This window comes from Lampris incognitus, chromosome 4 (assembly GCF_029633865.1).
Source record: "Lampris incognitus isolate fLamInc1 chromosome 4, fLamInc1.hap2, whole genome shotgun sequence".
NCBI lineage: Eukaryota > Metazoa > Chordata > Actinopteri > Lampriformes > Lampridae > Lampris > Lampris incognitus.
Window position 1 is genome coordinate 37,720,165 of NC_079214.1, and position 20,914 is coordinate 37,741,078.

Here is a 20,914-nt window from a genome sequence, read left to right on the forward strand (position 1 = left end):
AGTGGGAGGCCGCGTTGCACAACTGAGCAAGAAGATAAGTACATTAGAGTCTCTAGTTTGAGAAACAGACGCCTCACAGGTCCCCAACTGGCATCTTCATTAAATAGTACCTGTTAGAGCCTGTTTGTGCTGTCCTCTGAAGGGAGTAGTACACACCGGTGTAGGAAATCTTCAATTTCTTAGCAATTTCTCGCATGGAATAGCCTTCATTTCTAAGAACAAGAATAGACTGTCGAGTTTCAGATGAAAGTTCTCTTTTTCTGGCCATTTTGAGCGTTTAATTGACCCCACAAATGTGATGCTCCAGAAACTCAATCTGCTCAAAGAAGTGCCCATCCAACCAATCCAACTTGTGGGAGCTGCTTCTGGAAGCGTGGGGTGCAATTTCTCCAGATTACCTCAACAAATTAACAGCTAGAATGCCAAAGGTCTGCAATGCTGTAATTGCTGCAAATGGAGGATTCTTTGACGAAAGCAAAGTTTGATGTAAAAAAAATCTTATTTCAAATACAAATCATTATTTCTAACCTTGTCAATGTCTTGACTCTATTTTCTATTCATTTCACAACATATGGTGGTGAATAAGTGTGACTTTTCATGGAAAACACGAAATTGTTTGGGTGATCCCAAACTTTTGAACGGTAGTGTATATCTCCCCCTTTTTCCCCCCCAATTATACTTGGCCAATTACCCCACTCTTCGAGCCTTCCGGGTTGCTGCTCCACCCCCTCTGCCATTCCGGGGAGGGCTGCAGACTACCACATGCCTCCTCCAATACATGTGGAGTCACCAGCCGCTTCTTTTCACCTGACAGTGAGGAGTTTTGCCAGAGGGACGTAGCACAAGGGAGGATCACGCTATTCCGCCCCAGTCCCCCCTCCTCACCAATCAGGTGCCCCAACCGACCAGAGGAGGCACTAGTGCAGCGACCAGGACACATACCCACATCCGGCTTCCCACCCGCAGACACGGCCAATTGTGTCTGTAGGCACGCGTGACCAAGCCGGCGGTAACACGGGGATTCGAACTGGTGATCCCCGTGTTGGTAGGCAATGGAATAGACCACTACGCTACCTGGACGCCCGAGCACAAAGACATTTTATAGAGTTAACTTGTGAGAGAGGAGATCCATCACTGCTAACAAATGTGAGTGTACTTGGAGAGCTTTTGGTGTTTACAGCAAAAAAGCAGGATGTAAATTTTCTTTTCATTGAGTAGTAGTAGTTTGATGGAATTAAGCCAGCTCTGCACAGCATTAAAATCATGTTGGAGAGTGGAATAATTTGTGAATGTGATGTACATAAATAGAGCCATCTGCATACAAGTGAGCATTACAATCAGCGCAAATAGGGCCTTGTTTATTCCATCTGCCTCTAGATTAAGGACTTCCTGTCTGAGTGCCCACAGAGGGTCAGAGTAGGACCCCCCCCCCCCACATCTCCTCAGCCCTCAGCCTCAGCACTGGCTCCCCACAGGGTTGTGTGCTAAGCCCCCTACTCTACACCCTGTACACATGACTGCACCCCCGCTCACTCCAGCAACACCATCGTCAAGTTTGCAGATGACACGGTGGTGGGGCTCATCTCTGGGGGGGATGAGTCTGCATACCAGGATGAGGTGGAGCATCTGTCTGTGTGGTGCAGGGAAAATAATCTGAACTTCAACACCTCCAAGACAAAGGAGCTGATTATAGACTACAGGAGGAACAAAACGGACAATCATCCCCTTTTCATCGGTGGGGACTGTGTGGAGAGTGTTTCTCGGACTTCCGGTTTCTGGGCATACACATAGAGGAGGGCCTGACCTGGAGTGCTAACACCACAGCGCTGGTTAAGGAGGCACAGCAGAGACTCTACTTCCTGAGGATCCTCAGGAAGAACCACCTTACCACCTCAATGCTTGTGTCCTTCTACCGCTGCTCCATAGAGAGCATACTGACCTACTGCATCTGTGTCTGCTTTGCCAGCTGCACAGTAGCAGAGAGGAAAGTGCTCCAGAGGGTCATCACCAGCACCCAGAAGATTACCGGATGCCCACTCCCCTCCCTGGAAGATATATACAGTTCCCGCTGCCTCAAAAAAGCCCATGGCATCCTCAAGAACCCATCCCACCCAGGACACCATCTGTTTGAACTGCTGCCCTCGGGCAGATGTTAAAGGACAATAATAGCTCAGACAAACAGACTAAAGGACAGCTTCTACCCCCAAGCCATAACTGCACTAAATGCTGCTAAGTCTTGATTCCTGACTTTTTGTGCAATATGTTGGTGTCCAGCAGAATGTAGAAATGAATGTGTGGGAGTTTCATGCTTTTAATACTTTTATACTGATCTTTGCACTGATAACAACTGCACTTTCAAATTTCGTTGTACTTGTACAATGACAAATAAAGTTCTATTCTATTCTAGACAGAATATTGTTAATAAGTGAAAAAAAAATAAGTACCTTGGCCAGATAATTGATGCTCACAGTCAGGGAGAGAACCATAAAGGTGTGGAGAACCAACTTGCCAAGACGAACAACCAAGCTTCCTGTCTTCAGTCCGGGCTGGACACACACCAAATAAGGATTAGATTAGATGGCTGGACAGGGAAACCAGCGACATTCCTAAAATGCTGTGAATGCATCTTAAAAAATATCACTTAGTAACATCAGGTGCATATGTGAAGAAATATGAACTCACATTTTCTCCGTCTTTCTTCAATCAACCAATCAATAAATCAAACTTAAATCACATTTCATTTATAGAAATGCAATGCAAAATGCTTTATATGAGAATAAATGAAAAATACATGGAAAATATATTAAAATAATGGCTTTATGTATGTATTTTGTTTCTATTCATCTGTCTTTTTGTGTCTCCTGCCTCCTCATGATTCATCTCATACTCATCTCGTGTACGTGCAGTAATTGTTGACGAAGCAACTCTGGCCCAGAGTTCATACAGACCAATTACAGAAAAGACTGCGTGTCAAAAATAATAACCACAACAACATACCTGCTTTAAGGGCAGATGTCCAAACAAGCCCATTAAGAAGCAGGTGCGGGGGTGTTTTGCAGGTGCGGGTGTTTTAACATTCACAGTATTGCAACTTTACTCTTCCTCTCTCTTTCTCTGTGTCTCTCATAAACAGCACCCTTAGTGTCTCTCTCTCAAAAACTCCAAATCATTCTCTATTTCTCACACCTAATGTCTCTGACAATCTCTCTTTCATTCACTCTTGGGTTCTCTTTAACTTTGGCTTCATCAATATTCCTTCCATGCACACACACACACACACACACACACACACACACACACACACACACACACACACACACACACACACACACACACACACACACACACACACCAAACTGACCTGGCAATGTTTAATGAAGAGAGCAGCTACTATGAAGCTGAGGACCAGCGATCCCAGTATCATGGAGTTACAGAACTGGAGGAGCCACACGCTGAGAAGACTGCTCACTTGGATAAGGTAAAGAGTAGTCACCTAAAACACACATATGAACACAAACACACACACACACACACACACACACACACACACACACACACACACACACACACACACACACACACACACACACACACACACACACAACACACACGCACAAATAGCTATGAAACCACCAGGTATCATAAACTCATCAGGACATAGGGCCTCATGACATTCATTTATATTTTTTCCCAAATTCCATTTTATTTTTTTTCCCCATTTTCCCCTTTCTCGGTGTTATCTTCCTTTTCATTTATTTGATTTTGTCTTTCTTCCCATCTATATTGTAAGAACATTTGTGTAATCAACTACAAAAACAAGAGCAAAACGGTATTTTCGAGCTCACTTTAATCAAAGTGTTTGCATAAGAGATTAACACTACAAATAAAAAAACTATGAATTAAAGTGTCTTTTCATTATCAGTGATTCCATCTTAATGAATTCATATCTATACAATAACTCACTGATAGTCCCTGTTATTACAGCTTTTGAGACTATCTCTCTTGATACTTAGACTAAGCACACTACAATTAGTTCTACCATTGCACTTCTACCATTGCACCATAGAGAGCATCCTGACCAGCTACATCTCAGTGTGGTACGGCAACTACACCTCAGTAGACCAGAAAGCTCTGCAGCAGGTCGTCAAGGCAGCCGAGCATATCACCGGTACCCAGCTCCCAGCCATAGAAGACATTTATCACAAACTCTGTCTTCGAAGGGGTCTGAGCATCAGCAGAGATCCCACCCACCCCAACCACGGACTGTACTCCCCCCTGCGCTCTGGGAGGCATTACAGGAACCTCTGAGCCCGCACTACCAGGCTCAAAAACAGCTTCTTTCCACAAGTTGTTGCCCACCTGAACCTGGCTACCCACTGAATGTCTAGATATTTTTAAATATTTTGTACTCTTGCTCTTTTTGAACTTATTTTAGCTTTTGGTCTTCATATGTGTATATCTTATACTGTGTTTGTTGTGTTTGTCTGTGTCTGTCTTGCACTGTTTGGTGAAGCCACAGCCCTCATTTCATTTTTAACATGGGTCTGCACATTGTTTTTAATGACAATAAATTGAATTGAATTGAATCGAATCGAATTGAATCGAATCGAATTGAATTGAACTGAATTGAACTGAATTGAATTGAATTGAATAAGCTCATGCAAGCTTCTAAACCAACTACTTGCCTACTTGACCCTTTACCAGCAAAACTTTTTAAAGACCTCTGGCCTTTCCTGGGATCTACAATGCTAGACATTGTTAATTTATTACTTACTACTGGCACTGTTCTCAGCAGTTTTAAGACAGCTGTGGTCAAACCACTACTTTAGAAACCGCACCTCAGTCTAGGCTCTCTTAATAACTATCAACTAGTCTCTAATCTTGCATTCTTTTCTAAAGTACTAGGCGGAGTTATGTCTCACAATATTTGACCCATGTAGAAAACTATCTATATGAACCACAGAAAGTTGAATCAGTTCACCTGGACACAAATCTTATTGAGAGAGAAACATTTCATCACTTATCTAAGTGACCTCTTCAGTTTCAACTGACTCCAGATGAACTAATTCAACTTTCTGTGATTTTCTTCCCTGGATTATTGAGCATGGATAAATACATATCTATATCAACCTTTTCAATTGGCTTTCAGGGCCTGTCACACCACTGAAACTGCTCTGACCAGTACAGTGAACCATCTTCTACTAGCTATGGACTCTGATTCCACCTCTGTGCTTCTACTACTGGACCTCAGTGCAGCCTTTGACACCATTAATCACACTATCCTATTAGACAGAATAAATTGTCATTTTGGTGTCTCTGGCTTAGCTCTCTCTTGGCTTAAGTCCTACTTATCTGAAAGAACACATTGTGTCTGCTATAGTAAGATTACATCAAAATTCTCTGAGGTTAAATATGGTGTATCTCAGGGCTCGGTTCTTAGGGCTCTACTGTTCTCTCTTTATATTTCATCTCTTGGCCATATTATATGCAGTCATGGAATAAATTCCCATTTCTATGCAGATGATATTCAGCTGTATGTGCCTATAAGGGCTGATGATCATACTGAAATGACTAATTTAGAGGCCTGCTTAGCTGCTATGAAAAATTGGATGTCACTAAATTTCATGCTTTTAAATACAGACAAAACTGAGATGCTGGTCTTTGGCCCTGCTAGACAGACACACCAATTTGATCAAGTAATAATAACAATCGAAACACAAAGTGTGGCAGCCAATCTTTATATTACATTTGATCCCAGCCTTTCCTTTGATAAGCCCATTGAAGAAATCACCAAGGCTGCCTTTTCTTCACTTATGTAGCTAAAATTCAGTCTTTCCTGTCCTTGGCTGACACAGAGACTCTAATACATGGTGCGAAATGCTGCAGCTAGAATCCTTGCTATGGTAAGAAGGAAAGGAGCAGTGAAAGCTGATTCAGAAGGAGGCACGCGCAGAGTTGGAGGAAGCTCACTACAGCAGAATAGAGGGTATGTGCAAGCAGGGGGCCTGGACCAAGTGGGAGCATACAACTGGCCGAAAGATTACCTGGGCAGAACTCTGGAAGACAGAACCACACCTATTCAAGTTTTTGGTCCAGTCAGTGTATGAGGTCCTCCTGAGCCCTTCCAACCTGTTCAGTTGTGGACTGGCAGAATCACCTGCTTGTCAATTCTGCCAAAAAAGGATCCCCTTTTCTGGCAGAGTTGACAAGGATGGAGAACATCCTGAGTTGCTGTCCAAAGGTCTTGGGAGGGGGGCGGTACTGTTGCCACCATAACCAAGTTCTACAGGTAGTAGCAAACACCATCTGCACTGGGATCAGCTATAGCAAGCAGCAACACCCAACAGAATGCACCATTGCCTTTGTTTGAGGAAGGGAGAAGCCCCAGCCTCAGCCAAAGGCCCAGGGTGGGCTGTTCACAATAGCAAGGGACTGGCAGTTCCTGGTCTATTTATGGAGAAAACTGAGGTTCCACACTCAGGCCAGATATGGTCCTAATGCCGAAGGCAACCAAGCAAGTGGTTTAGAGCTAACTGTCCCCTGGGAAGATCGGATAGGGGAGGCTCAAGACAGGAAGAGAACCAGGTATGCAGATCTGGTAGCTGAGTGTCAGAGGAATGGGTAGAAGGCCCACTTCCACTAATTCCTGGTTGAAATGGGCAGCAGGGGCTTTGCAGGCCAGTCTCTACACCAGGTCCTGGAACTCTTGGGGATTTGTGGGCTGCAAAGAAGTGCCGTAGGGGCATCCAGGTAGCGTAGTGGTCTATTCGGTTGCTTACCAAAATTTGAGATCAGCAGTTCGAATGCCCGTGTTGCCTCCGGCTTGGCCGGGCACCCCTACAGACACAATTGGCCATGTCTGCGGGTGAGAAGCCAGATGTGGGTATATGTCCTGGTCGCTGCACTAGCACCTCCTCTGGTCAATCAGGGCGCCTGTTTGGGGGGGAGGGGGAACTGGGGGGAATTGCGTGATCCTCCCACGTGCTACATCCCCCTGGCAGAACTCCTCACTGTCAGGTGAAAAGAAGCAGCTGGCGACTCCACATGTACTGGAGGAGGAATGTGGTAGTCTGCAGCCCTCCCCGGATCAGCAGAGGGGGTGGAGCAACGACTGAGACAGCTTGGAAGAGTGGGGTAACTGGCCGGACACAATTGGGGAGAAAAAGGGGGAAACATTTTAAAAAAAGAAGAAGCGCCATTAGGAACATTTTGGAATCTGTGGAAAAGGCCTCCCTTTGGCTCTGGGTGAAGAGGAGTGGCACGTGGTGTAATGCACTAGCTGGACACAAGTCTGGGCTTGATCAACCCCAGCTGGGTCACTCGAGCGAGGGTGTCTGATGTTAAGAACCGAAACACCTGATGACCCCAGGTTCATTACTGACGATGTGTCCAGGTTGCACCACATGGTGTATTAAAGAACCAAGATGCTGATCATTGGCCCTGTTAGACATAGACGCCAATCTGATCAAGTAACAATAACTATTGACAACTCTGTGAATTCACAAATTGTGGTGGCCAAAAATATTGGTGTTTCATTTGATCCCAACCTTTCCTTTGATAAGCATATTAAAGAAATCACCAAGACTGCCTTTTTTCACTTACGTAACATAGATAAAATTTGGTCTTTCCTGTCCATCGCTGACGTAGAGACTCTAATACATGCATTTGTTTCTTCCAGACAGGATTACTGTAATGTTCTGTTTTCAGGTCTGCCACATGCTAGTACTAAAAGTCTTCATATGCTTCAGAATGTTCCAGCTAGAATCCTGACTAAAACTATAAAATTTGACCATATCACACCAATTCCCACATCCACTTCAACCGCCTACCCTCTGGCAGGAGGTACTGGAGCATCCGTGCTGCCTCCACCAGACAATGCAACAGTTGCATTCCTCAGGCTAAGGTTCCTCAACAGCCTAAATACTTAGTCTTCCATAAAATGACTTTTTGACCGTCTTACTCACTGTCCGTGTCAGGTGTGCTTGTGATGCTTAGGTCTGTGAAGTAACTCTTGTTTTAATGCACTTTTTGTTTTTAATATTTATTGTGTGTTATTTGTTTCTATGTGGCACTGAGGTCCTTGTGAAACGTAATTTTGTTCCCTTGTATGTATGAGATATGCATATAAGGCAATGACAAATAAAAGCAGTCGAAGTCGAAGTTCTCGCCTCCCTTCATTGGCTTCCTAGCCATGTTAGATCAGACTTCAAAGTGCTTCTGTTGATTTATAAACTCATAAATGGGCTTGCCCCATCATACCTGTCTGATCTCCTTAAACCATATATTCCATTTCGAGCTCGCCACTCTCAAAATACAGGGCTTCTATATGTACCCAAAGTTAAAAAGAAGTCAGCTGGTGGCAGGGCCTTTTCCTATCGGGCCCTGTTCTTGTGGAATAACCTGCCTGCTGCCATCAGATAATTAGAGTGTGTTGAGTCCTTTAAATCTAAACTTAAAACTCTTTTTTTTTGCCTTAACCTACAATTAGTTGCCTTTAAATTGAGTACTTCACGACCTGTACTGCATGGCGGGTCGGTATCTGTCTCAACGAATTTACCAAGCACTGTTCTGCCAATGAGATTATAGCGTATAGATTACTGACTATTGCAAACTGTTCTCTTTTCACATCTTTTTTTCTCTCTCTGACTGATGTCTACTTCTTTCTCTCCACCTGTGTATGTGAATGGTGGGATGTGAGTCTCGCCTGTGTGCACATATAGTCTGTCCTCCTCCCAGGTCTCCATGGTGATGGTGGTCACCACTTGGACACTGCTTGGCATCCTCCTCATCACTTTTTTTAATATATATGTTAAAAATCCATATCCTGTTTCAATGTTATATCCTTCTCTCACTCTGATGTGGGAATGTTGTTTTTTCTCGTCTCTTCTCCTGTGTATGTGAATGGTGTGATGTGAGTCTCCCCTGTGTGCATGTGTAGTCTGTCCTTCTGTCAGGCCTACATGGTGATGGTGGTTGTGTGGCTTAGGTCCTGGACTGTTCTGGTTGCCTCAGGACACTGATTGGCATCCTCCTCTACTCTTTATATATCCTACAATTCTATTATGATTCTGTTAACCCCTTTCAATGTTGTATTTTGTAAATTGTGTACACACATCCATTGCACGTCTGTCCATCTTAGATCCCTTAGAGATCCCTCCTCCGTTGCCCTCCCTGAGGTGTCTTCCTATTTTTTCTCCCTGTTAAAGGTTTTTTTTTTTAAGGAGTTGTTCCTTATCCGATGCAAGTGTCTAAGGACAGGATGTTGTATTGCTGTAAAGCCCACTGAAGCAAATTTGGAATTTGTAATAATGGCCTACACAAATAAAATTGACTTAACTCATTCTCATCTGCAGGCATTTGATATATGATGAGCAAAGTATATTCCTACATCTACATAGAGATGCACTGGGTAGCGATATTTATCAGCGTACTTAACCATAACCCTAATTTAATTAATATTCACATATGACGATTAGAGACAATGGTGAGGTGTGCAGTTGGAATGACAGATGGGTTCAAGGTGGAGGTGGGATTACATCAAGGATCGGCTCTGAGCCTTTTCTTGTTTGCAATGGTGATGGACAGGTTGACAGACGAGATCAGGCAGGAGTATCTGTGGACTATGATGTTTGCAGATGACATTGTGATCTGTAGCGAGAGTAGAGTGCACGTTAAGGGGAGCCTGGAGAGGTGGAGGTATGCATTGGAGAGAAGAGGAAAGTCAGTAGGAGCAAGATGGAATACCTATGCGTGAATGAGAGGGAGGCCAGTGGAATGGTGAGGATGCAAAGAGTGGAGGTGAGACCAGCTATGTTGTATGGTTTGGAGACAGTGGCACTGACGAAAAGACAGGAGGCAGAGCTGGAGGTGGCAGAGTTGAAGATGCTAAGATTTTTATTGGGAGTGATGAAGAGGAACAGCATTAGGAACGATTATATTAGAGGGACCACTCAGGTTGGACGGTTTGGAGTCAAAGCAAGAGGCAAGATTGAGATGGCTTGGACATGTGTGGAGGAGAGATGCTGGGTATATTGGGAGAAGGATGCTGAATATGGAGCTGCCAGGGAAGAGGAAAAGAGGAAGGCCAAAGAGGAGGTTTATGGATGTGGTGAGGGAAGACATGCAGGTGGCTGGTGTGACAGAGGAAGATGCAGAAGACAGGAAGAAATGGAAATGGCTGATCCGCTGTGGTGACCCCTAATGAGAGCAGCTGAAAGTAGTAGTAGTAGTAGATATGAGGCCAAACCATCCCAGGTTGTATTTTGTGATGTTAGTCACTTTGAAATGTCTTTGCTTGTTATGATTTGCACACTCACATGCACAAAGACACAGGCACAACAGGGTTTCTTCAAGGGAGAGGGATAGCTGGAAATCACAGGGCCAAAAGATAGCAATGCAAAATGTTTAGTGTTCCTCTCTTTGTCATGTTGAAATTCAGAGGAGTGTTAGTTGGGCTTGGGAGGAAACCCATAGCCTCATTGTCAGAAACAAGATCCTCAGTGTGTCACATATATCACCTGTGTGGTTGTTATGAGGTCCAGACAGTCAAGAGTATATAGGACCAGAACCTGGACAAGTAGAATGAACTGGTTGAACTGCCACGTCAGGCAGAAAGAGAAGGTGGTCACAAACATCAGCCACACCATTAACTTCTGAGGAGAGAAAATACACACACACACACGCACACGCACACGCACACGCACACACACACACACACACACACATTAGTTACAAGTACTTGATTCTAACAGTGATTGAAAACATCTCTGCTATGCTGGGTATACCAGTACCATCAAAGAGCCAAGACGCTGCAGATTATTGAGCTGTTGTCTATGTTGGGTTTGCAATGTCAAGGGCAATCAATGAAGTTGGTGTGGTCAATAGCTTTGATTTAGTTTACACAGAGATATGTGAATGTGTACAATTTTTGTATTTGTGTGCATGTGTGGCAGTGTGTGTGTGTGTGTGTGTGTGTGTGTGTGTGTGTGTGTGTGTGTGTGTGTGTCTGTGTGTGTGTCTGTGTGTGTGTGTCAGTGAACCTGCTGCAGGGCGGTGAGTTGCGGTCTAAGATAACAGGTGATTGCAGCAACCTGGAGCGCCAAAAAGGGCAGAGACCAGTTCTCTCTGAGGGAGATGGTGAACTCTACACGAGTTGTGTCTATCCTGTAGGGAGGGAGGGCAGATAGAGAGGAGTGTTTAGAGTTAGAGGGAGAGAGAGCAAGAAGTGGGGAGCAGCTAGGCAAAAACTAATACTGTAAAATAAAAATGTCACAATAAACAATGATGCTATTTTGCATAAAAGTACTATTCAAGTTCAGGTTTATTGACTGACAAAGTGTTGTGCAAAGTGTGCACAAGATCATATGAAATGCTTGACATAAAGACATGGATATGAACACAAAATTTTGAAGCGGGAAGAGACTAAGAACAGTGAACTATGAACAAGTATCTATTATACCTAAAATGTTTAAATGAAAATTAATATCTAATTCACAATTAATGGGAAAATTCACCAATTTTCAACCTTATCCGTTTTTGGTTTTGTTTTTTTCTGACCTCCAAGTGATGTATCATGACATCAGTTGGCAGTCGGAAAAACTACAGCCTAGTAGGGTTTCTAATACTTTAATCTCCTCTAAACACACTGTTCAAAAAGCACGTCCTCATTCTCTCAGCTAAGCTTCATTTCTGTAGGTGGAAATGATGTCCCACAACACTAGTGCAGAGGATTTTTTGGACGATGCAGAAGCTAGCGTGCAGCGATGCATTCTGATACGTGCAGGCACTGTGGGAAAGACTGTGAGCAGAACACGATATCTCCATCAACATAATACACAGTGGAGATCTTATTGCTTCAACCCACTACATTATTCATCAGTGCTAATTGCACATACACAAAACCATCTGTGAAATTTCCCTTTAAGGAATTAGTGAGTAATGGGTATGTTTCTGTACCAAGAGCCAAAAAAAAAAACCCTGACAATCACAAATAATGAATATCGCCATATAGTTACTCTTTTACTTTACTCAAATATTCTTCAATAATATCAATATTTCACTCAAAATTTCAAAACACAGAGCTCATTTTTATCCATGAAGAAAGTAAAGTGCATCATGAGTAATGGATTTAATCTTTTTTAAAAGAACACCATAATCAAGTTTACTTTCATGCCAAAAATTGTTTTTGTAAGATTAGCTCTCAGTTTTCCTAAATGTTTAACATTAAGGAAAAACATTTAGGACTGAAGATCTTCAAATGCACCTTCATGTGCCAGCCCTGGGGAGTGCTGAGTGAATTTGCATGACAACAATTAGCGAGATTTTCCAATTTCAGGATGAAATTTTTGGACCTTTTCACCAGATGTTGAAATTAAGCCACTGCTTAATTTGTGCCATATCCTGCCAAAACACAAATCCTCTCCGTTTTGAACCACCTGTGTTTCAGTAGCTATTTGTGATCATCTCATATCACTTGCGACAAGTAAGATTGTGTGTTTTGTAATATTACAGAAAAAAAATCAAATTGTTGAGAATTTTCTATTTCCTCCCTCCGAAAACATTTAGCTGGCTTGTCTCTCCATGTATGTGAACTGGTGATGAACTTATTGAAAGCTAGCAGGATGGTTATGGCACAGTCACGTAATACAGGTCTGCAAACTAACTGATTTGATCAAAGTCAGTGTATAGCAGCTAAAAGACAATGTGGGTGATTTGATAGTCAAAAATAAATAAACCTTTTTTGTTTTTATTCATATGAAAATGTGTATGAATGTACTAGTAAATAATTGGGCAACCCATTTTAGTTCATGGGTGATTGCTGTTACATGGTGATTTGTGTACCATAGATTTTTCATGTAAGATAGATATACCGTTAATAATAAGATATAACGTTATCATTTAATAATGTTAGATATATCTCCATTATGACAATATAATACCACTGGGGTGTCTAGCATGTTTGCTGCCGCAATGTAATGATAAGATATGGGAGCTCTCATTTTTCAGACCCGCTGGATAATCCCCCTTGTTCTGAGACCTCATGATTAACAAATTAAGCACTGCCTATGGCATAGCAAGGATGGTGACATGGGTTTTCTGAGATGATCATGATTTATTTCCACTTCCATTTATTCATTCAATTAATGTCCCCCTGATTCTTGATTCATTGTATGATTTATTCATCCCCTTTAACACTGAAATAATTAACACTGAAACAACACCATAATATATTGGAGTGTAGATAGAGATGCTTGTTATTATTTGAACTTGCAATTAATTCTTTAAGGCAATTCATATAAAAACAAATATGTACAGTCATGTTATGAAATGTGGCGTATCATCCATTGACTACATTAGCTGGGTTAAACCAGTCTATTTTCAGTGCAAACTGGATGTTTTTATGACATAGCCCATTCCTGCCCACAGTCCAATTATTTAATAGTTTAAAAGGAGCTGATAGGGAGGCAAAGGATTCTTATTCCTTCATTTTATTTTATTAGATTTTTTTTCAAAAGCTTAAAATTCACTTTAAATTGATGTGGACACGTGGCTATTCATGCTGTAACCCTAGAATTGTTATCCTAACACTACCCTTAAAAAACGTAATCCTTCCTCTAAACGCCGAGTTTCTTTTTTTCTTTGGAGGATCAGAAACATTTCCTGAACACTTCTTAGGTTTTTCCACCATAGCTTCCAATCCCAGAGGCTTTCTGATAGAAAGCCCTGCAGGGAAGCCAGTCAGAGGCATGCAAATGCTTTTGTCATAAGTTCAGCTCTGGCAAAGCAATCATTGCTGGTTGATATAAAATGCATCAATATGTATCACTTCCGGTGTGCCAGCGTGGCAATGTCACCCCAGACACCAGATTTAAAACTCCGGTATACTGCAAAATACGGAAAGATTTAACTGGCGGTGATAGGCTTAATTAGGATTGTGTGAACTCATTTGGCAAGGGCTTGAATATCCCGTACATTCATTTATATGTAAAAGTCCCGCATTTTAGCTTTAACTCAACCCCTCAGTTTTGCCTGAAAGGTCCTGAATTGACGCAAACATTCAAAAACCTAGCCAGTCTGGCTTCATTTTTTTCCCCATGCAAACATACACATTCACACACAGACAATGGAAAAATTCAAAAACAATACATTACACACCTGTTAAGGATGTACCAGACTCCTGTGAGTGCACCAGCCAGCCAGGAGCCAGACAAGAGCCATGCTGTGAGGTACAAAGCAATCAAGTACACCGCTTGGAGTGAAAATACTGTGTAGATGTAGAAATACACCGGCTCTAGATAGGCCTAGACCACATGTACAGAAACAAACACACACACACACACACACACACACACAGAGGTTACAAGCTATTAGCTGCAAGGATGCAATTAAATAACAGATATGGCCACAGTGGTGGAAACTAATGTTATTACTGAGGGACATGGTGACATTTATGTTATTTTCTGACAAGATTTGTTTTCGATTCCAGATGCTCTTGCGAAAGAGTGGGATCTCTCAAAATGCTAAACAGCCTTTTCTCGAATAACTGATGTGCCAACAAAGAAATGCTTTCCTCCTTTGAGACAGGTGTCAGTGTGTCAACTGATGGCAAATAAAAAGATGAAAAACTAAAATATAACTTTATCTTTTTCCACAAGAAACTGACATTTTCCCCCAATTATTATGTAAGGCAATGTCTAAGTGCTCCCCAACACTGCCATGTAGTGCTTCACCCCATTGACAAATGGGAGAATTTTATTTGTTATTTATTTTGGAACACTATGTTATTTTGAATTCTTAATTTGAATATGACTGATTTTCTCTATTAATTTCATTTGCACATGGGGGATTCTGCTCAAAATAACTCATTTAGGATATCTGAAAAACATTTTCAACAATTAAATAAACTAAAGATAAGTAATGAAAAGGACAATTTCTTGCAACGTTTTCATCGCTGTTTTTAGGATTCATTGTGCAGGCCTGAATGAGCAAGCCCAATTTGTTGGTTACCTGTATTGGAAGCAGTCGATAGAGAAGACTGAGGAAAACCTCCTGGTAAATGTTCATTCGCTGGAGCAGGTTGATGGTTCTCTTGGACTCTGTCAGGTTGTCGTGGATCAGTTCTACAAGTCCTGCAAACCATCAAACATGCATACACACATAACCCCGCCCCAAATAAATAAATAAATAAATTTAAAATGTTTAAAAATCTCTCAACAATGATGTAAGTTAACATTCATAATTGGTAGTATGAAAATCAACTAATAAATGCTTGTTATGTCAAGCAAATACCAAACAATTACTCCTTCATTATGTTCTGATTTTTTTTCAAGCTTATAAACTTGAATATGAGCTGTCTTGATGCATGCTCAATAATCCAGGTAAGAAAATCAAAGAAGGTCACTTAGATGTCACTTAGTTGAGTGATGAAACGTATCTGTCAATAGACATTGTATCCAGATGAACTGATTCAACCTTCTTTGATTGAATATGAGCTGGTAAACAACTAACATGGATTTTCAGTGTAACTCAAAATTACATTGGAAGCTGTGCTAAAGGACTCATAAATATTTACAAATGTTAAAGTTCAGAGATTCTTTCTTTACAAAGAGGACAGTACAGAAATGATTCAGTCCTGTTCTCTGTTTCCGCGGCAGTTTATGAAAGCGGACTATTTTGTCCTAGGCTGTAACCCTGTAAAACTAATCTTTCCATCCAGGATCAATACTATAGCGGCTTCCCTTTTGTCTTCTTTTGTCCTGTGGTTTCTCAGTCTCCAACTTTATCTTTTACCATTGCATCTGTTGAGCTCAGCCAATCAACCCCTTAACGTCACACCCTTACCATGAAAGATATAACAGGACTTCCTTTTTTTATATATATGTTTACATTTGTCATGTTTGTTCTATAATTGTTGATTAGGATGGAAATACATTTAGTAACTCATGTTAACTTGATTGACTGCTTCATGTCCACTTTAAAGTGCAACTACTCTCGAATCCATGAGAAAGCCTCCATTACTAGCCACAGAGGGCCTATTGATTCATTAATTTTCCTCTTTCTATCTCCATTCTTTTTTTTTCTTTCTTCTTTTCACCCTTTTGTTCTCTCTTTTTTCTTTCCACTAAAACTAGCTTGGTTTCCATGGACACATAACAGAATTATCCTTAAGTTTTGTGTGGTAATGATTAGGACAGGCAAGGGAGTTGACTCAGACTTCTTCACTTTGTATGGTGAAGAAATAATTGGACTAATTTCGCTCAGACTAGACTATGTCATGAGTGTGTACCCTTTCTTTTTTTTTGGACCCCCCCCCCCTTTTTCTCCCCAATTGTATCCGGCAAGTTACGCCACTCTTCCGAGCCGTCCTGGTCACTGCTCCACCCCCTCTCCCGATCCAGGGAGGGCTGCAGACTACCACATGCTTCCTCCGATACAGTCACCAGCCATTTCTTTTCACCTGACAGTGAGGAGTTTCACCGGGGGACGTAGCGCATGGGAGAATCATGCTATTCCCCCCAGTTCCCCCTCCCCCAAAAACAGGTGCCCCGACCAGCCAGCAGAGGTGCTAGTGCAGCGACCAGGACACATACCCACATCCGGCTTCCCACCCGCAAACACGGCCAATTGTGTCTGTAGGGACGCCCGACCAAGCCGGAGGTAACACAGGGATTCGAACTGGCGATCCCCGTGTTGGTTGGCAACAGAATAGACTGCCATGCCACCCGGACATCCCACATGAGTGTGTAACCTTGAGGACTGTTTGAAGAAGGCTTCTCTATAGACTGAGTTGTGAAACCCAATCAGATCGGAACTTATTTTCAACTGTGTTGTGTCTAGAACTTGTCTCTTTCAAGGTCAAATATTATGCATGCACATTTCCTGACCTGTCCATCTGTGAGCTCATTCATTCATTCATACATGCTTAATTTAGATTTATGTGACTACATCATGGCAAGCATACTGTACCTTGCTGTATAGTCGGTGCCTGCAACATCTGCTTGTAGTAGGAGTAGTACAGTCCACACTCTGTCCGAAAGGAGATCTCACGTTCAACCTCCTGAAAAAAGGTAGGGAAATGAGAGTTAAAGTGAGAAGATATGGGGGGTAAAAGTGAAAAAAAAAGGACGAGACTCATACAAAAGTCAGAAAAACCCTTTTCCATAAGACAGAAAAAAATATATATTGAGAAGATCTGACAGAAACAAGGAGGATGCTCACAGAGCCAGAGGAATAATTTGTAAACCTGTATTGATTACCCTGAACAGAAGCAAGAGGTCAAGTACACTGCAAACTCTGTGTGTGTGTGTGTGTGTGTGTGTGTGTGTGTGTGTGTGTGTGTGTGTGTGTGTGTGTGTGTGTGTGTGTGTGTGTGTGTGTGTGTGTGTGTGTGTGTGTGTGTGTGTGTGTGTGTGTGTGTTGGAACAAAATCTTTCTCAGCAGGTCTGGTAACTGGAGGGTTGCCAGTTCGATTCTGGGCTCCTGGCAAAAATGTCGAGGTGTCCCTGAGCAAGACACCTAACCCCTGTCTGCTCCTGATGTTACCTTGCATCGTTGACACGGCTGCCATCGGTGTATGAGTGTGTGTAGATGAATGTGAGGCATTAATTGTAATGCGCTTTAAGTTGCTGTTGCAGCTAGAAAACCGCGACATAAAATGCAGTCAATTTACCATTGCTTTAAAAGATTTACTGTTGGCTATGGAACATTACCGCTTAACTATAAATAGATAATCTTAACATCCTATATGAAAACAATAATATACAGCATAAAAAAGACAACAGGAAAAAAAAGAAATGACGATCAAATGACTAAAAGAACAACAACAGATAAAGGCAGATAATTTGCACGGTTTAGAGGTGTGTTCACATGGAAAGATAAGTTATAAAATGGCAGGTGTTCATTTGGCCCTAGATTTATTTCTTTTTTTTGTGTGGAATTTTCCCCCTTTTTCTCCCCAATTGTATCTGGCCAACTACCCTACTCTTCCGAGCCGTCCCAGTCGCTGCTCCTCCGCCTTTGCCAATCTGGGGAGGGCTGCAGACTACCACATGCCTCCCCCGATACATGTGGAGTTGCCAGCCACTTCATTTCACCTGACAGTGAGGAGTTTCACCAGGGGGAAGTAGCGCGTGGGAGGATCACGGTATTCCCTCCAGTTCCCCCTCCCCCCTGAACAGGCACCCCAACCAACCAGAGGAGGCACTAGTGCAGCGACCAGGACACATACCCACATCTGGCTTCTCACCCGCAGAAATGGCCAATTGTGTGTGTAGGGATGCCCGACCAAGCCGGAGGTAACGCGAGGATTCGAACTGGCGATCCCTGTGTTGGTAGGCAATGGAATAGACCACTATGCTACCTGGACACTCCCTAGATGTATTTCTATATTTATCTCCTTGTTGTGACTGAAGTAGATTTAATAAGTGGGGATAATCCAGCAATATGGTTTTCGTTGGGATTTCATCGGTGCATGCTGCTCACAGTACTTGGTCAACAGCCACCCATTACATCAGAGCACAGGTGGCTGGTGCTTCAATCTTAGGCAGTCCAATCATAATCATTTAAAACATATTCAATATTTACAAACTCAACTATGACTCTCCCAAAGCCAGAAACAAAGGTCTTTTTTTTTGATAATGTCTTTTTCATAAAAGTGTCTCTTTGAGGATTTTATTATACCTGTTCGTCATTGTTCCTTCTCACAGCTCCGCAGAGAAAGATACCCATTGCTAATCCCATACTTAAAATTTCGTAATATCTAAATTGCCAATTAAGATATGCTGATACTCACGTCAGTTTTTCTCTCATCAAAATTGCATGTTCATGCCCTTGTGTCTTTATGTTAGGAATCCTACTGAGTCCTATTCCTTGTTTGTGCAAACTTAGTTGCTTGTCAATAAAACTGTGACTTGGAGAGAAAAATCTTTGACTTTCTTCAACAACAATGACCAAGACATTCTGAGGACAATCAATACAAAAATCGAATTGGCAGCTAGAAAAGATTATTCAACAATGTGGCTGCTTTTGAATGTACAGCTTAAAATGAAAACACTTTTTAAGTGATGCAATTCAGTCAAAAAACAATAACAGTATTTGTAGCTACTGAGTACAATGTACAGAAATTATGAAGTACAGAGGAAGTCTTTTATAGGAATACTGGAGGTAGAAATACCTGGACTGGACAGGTAAATGTAGATGAGATAATTAAAAGAGCTCTGCCCTCCCAGCATTAGGCCTTAACATTTTCAGCTAAGGTTCCTCTGAGTGAGAAAGCCAACCATGCCCTAAACATCAACCATGGGAAACTGTGTGTAATGGGCAGTTCCTAGGGCAGGTGTGTGATTGTGTATGTGTGTTACCATTCCAACTCTTTCCACTCCTGTCCTAAAATCCTTGAATATACTTAAATATAATTTGTATATTTAAGAATATGAGTTTTACATACACATAAATTTTACAATTAATAATTTTGTTTTTGTGCACTAAGCGACTATATTATATACAAGACAATTTTGTATACTATATACAATTTATGAGAACCCTCCCCTAAAAATACCTTGAAAACAAAAGGGATGAATGCCCACAAAATGATATATATATATATATATTTATATATTCTAGAGTAGGGTAGTAAAGTGTGATGCATCTTTGTAAGGCCGTACCTGTATGTAAGGTAGTATGTAAGCACAAACCTGGTTAATTAATGGTTAAAAAAGTAAACAACATTAAAGTGCCATCATCGGACTAATTCCTACCGTAAGCTGAGAGAACCACAGCAGATTCTCATGTATGGAGTCAACACACCAGGCCTGAACCAGTGCCAGCAGAACAGCCAATACCAACCCTGCTGCCATAGAAACACACTGTCGCCAAGGCCACTGGGAAATAATGTCTGTGCCGGAGCGAGTCCCGGATCCTCCCAGCGAGGAATCTTTCCTTTCACCTCCTTTTTGTGTGAAATCAGACCGTGCTGCCTCCTGCGTCGCATTACCGCACTTCCCAATAGCTAGGCCAGGCTGTGAAAAGTCCCAGTACTGTCCTAGCTTGCTTAAAATTAACCTCTTACGAACCTCCATCGCCTTGTTAAGTGGATAATCAAACTAGTTCTTGTGTTCTCTGGTGAGTCAGCGCCTTCCTGGTCAAAGCAGTGGTTAAAGATGTGGTGCCGATCCAATTAGGTTACAGCCGTAGACTTGTGTTTTTCTCTCTTCAAGTCAATCCAAATGAAATAGGAAGCATTTTTAATCACCCCCACTTCTGCACCAAAGAAAATCTACAACAGTTCCTCTTTCCTTCAGTGGACGCTGCCAGAGGCAAAACAGACCTTTTAACCAAAACGTCTGATGAGATGGTTAATCAACAGTTTACATCGAGGTCGAAATGAATAGGGAGAACGATCAAGTTCTCTCGGTGCTCATTGACAGTCAGTTCAGCTCTGAGAAGGATCCTCATATGTGTGCTTCTCTCTCTCCATTTGTCAGATGGATGACAGATATCTCCAATCTATCCACGATCAACTTTGAACTTTGAAGAATCATAGTTATGGAACAGCCAGCGTTGGCCTTGCACCGTCTGCTGTTTCTGCTTTTGCCTTCTGGAGCTCGAGTACTTGATCAGCTTCAGCCTCTGTGACTCCCCCCAACAAAAACGTCAAAACAAAGAATGCGACTGCTGTTTTACAAGGCCAGTGGAGCACAGCTACTGACAACTGTAGAAAGGAGAAAAGCAGACCCAGTGATGTGTAGCACTAGCTAAGCCTGTGGACAACAGGATGGGCTACAGATGACTGAAGCAGCCGTGGAGAGGGGTGGGGGTGGGACAGATCACTGGTGACCTCTTGGGCTTAAATATAAACCCTGCCACCCCCATACCACCTCCCACCCCCACCAGACACACCCACACGAATGCACACATA

At 42.2% G+C, this 20,914-nt stretch overlaps 1 protein-coding gene across 3 annotated transcripts in view; it reads right to left on the minus strand.

Moving 5' to 3' along the window:
• Window positions 1-20,914, minus strand: part of dpy19l3 (dpy-19 like C-mannosyltransferase 3) — an 81,977-nt gene that overhangs the window by 45,524 nt on the left and 15,539 nt on the right. For 2 of the 3 annotated variants that reach the window (XM_056278389.1, XM_056278390.1), the window contains exons 1-8: window positions 19,755-20,775; window positions 16,966-17,056; window positions 15,007-15,128; window positions 14,155-14,300; window positions 11,040-11,163; window positions 10,518-10,652; window positions 3,362-3,493; window positions 2,445-2,546 (exon numbers count right to left, since the gene is read on the minus strand). In XM_056278389.1, coding sequence (XP_056134364.1) covers window positions 2,445-2,546; window positions 3,362-3,493; window positions 10,518-10,652; window positions 11,040-11,163; window positions 14,155-14,300; window positions 15,007-15,128; window positions 16,966-17,056; window positions 19,755-20,075 — 1,173 coding nt within the window. In that variant the 5' untranslated portion in view covers window positions 20,076-20,775. Of the gene's footprint in view, window positions 1-2,444; window positions 2,547-3,361; window positions 3,494-10,517; window positions 10,653-11,039; window positions 11,164-14,154; window positions 14,301-15,006; window positions 15,129-16,965; window positions 17,057-19,754; window positions 20,776-20,914 lie in introns of those variants that run through there. The other variant, XM_056278391.1, reaches the window with a different exon arrangement.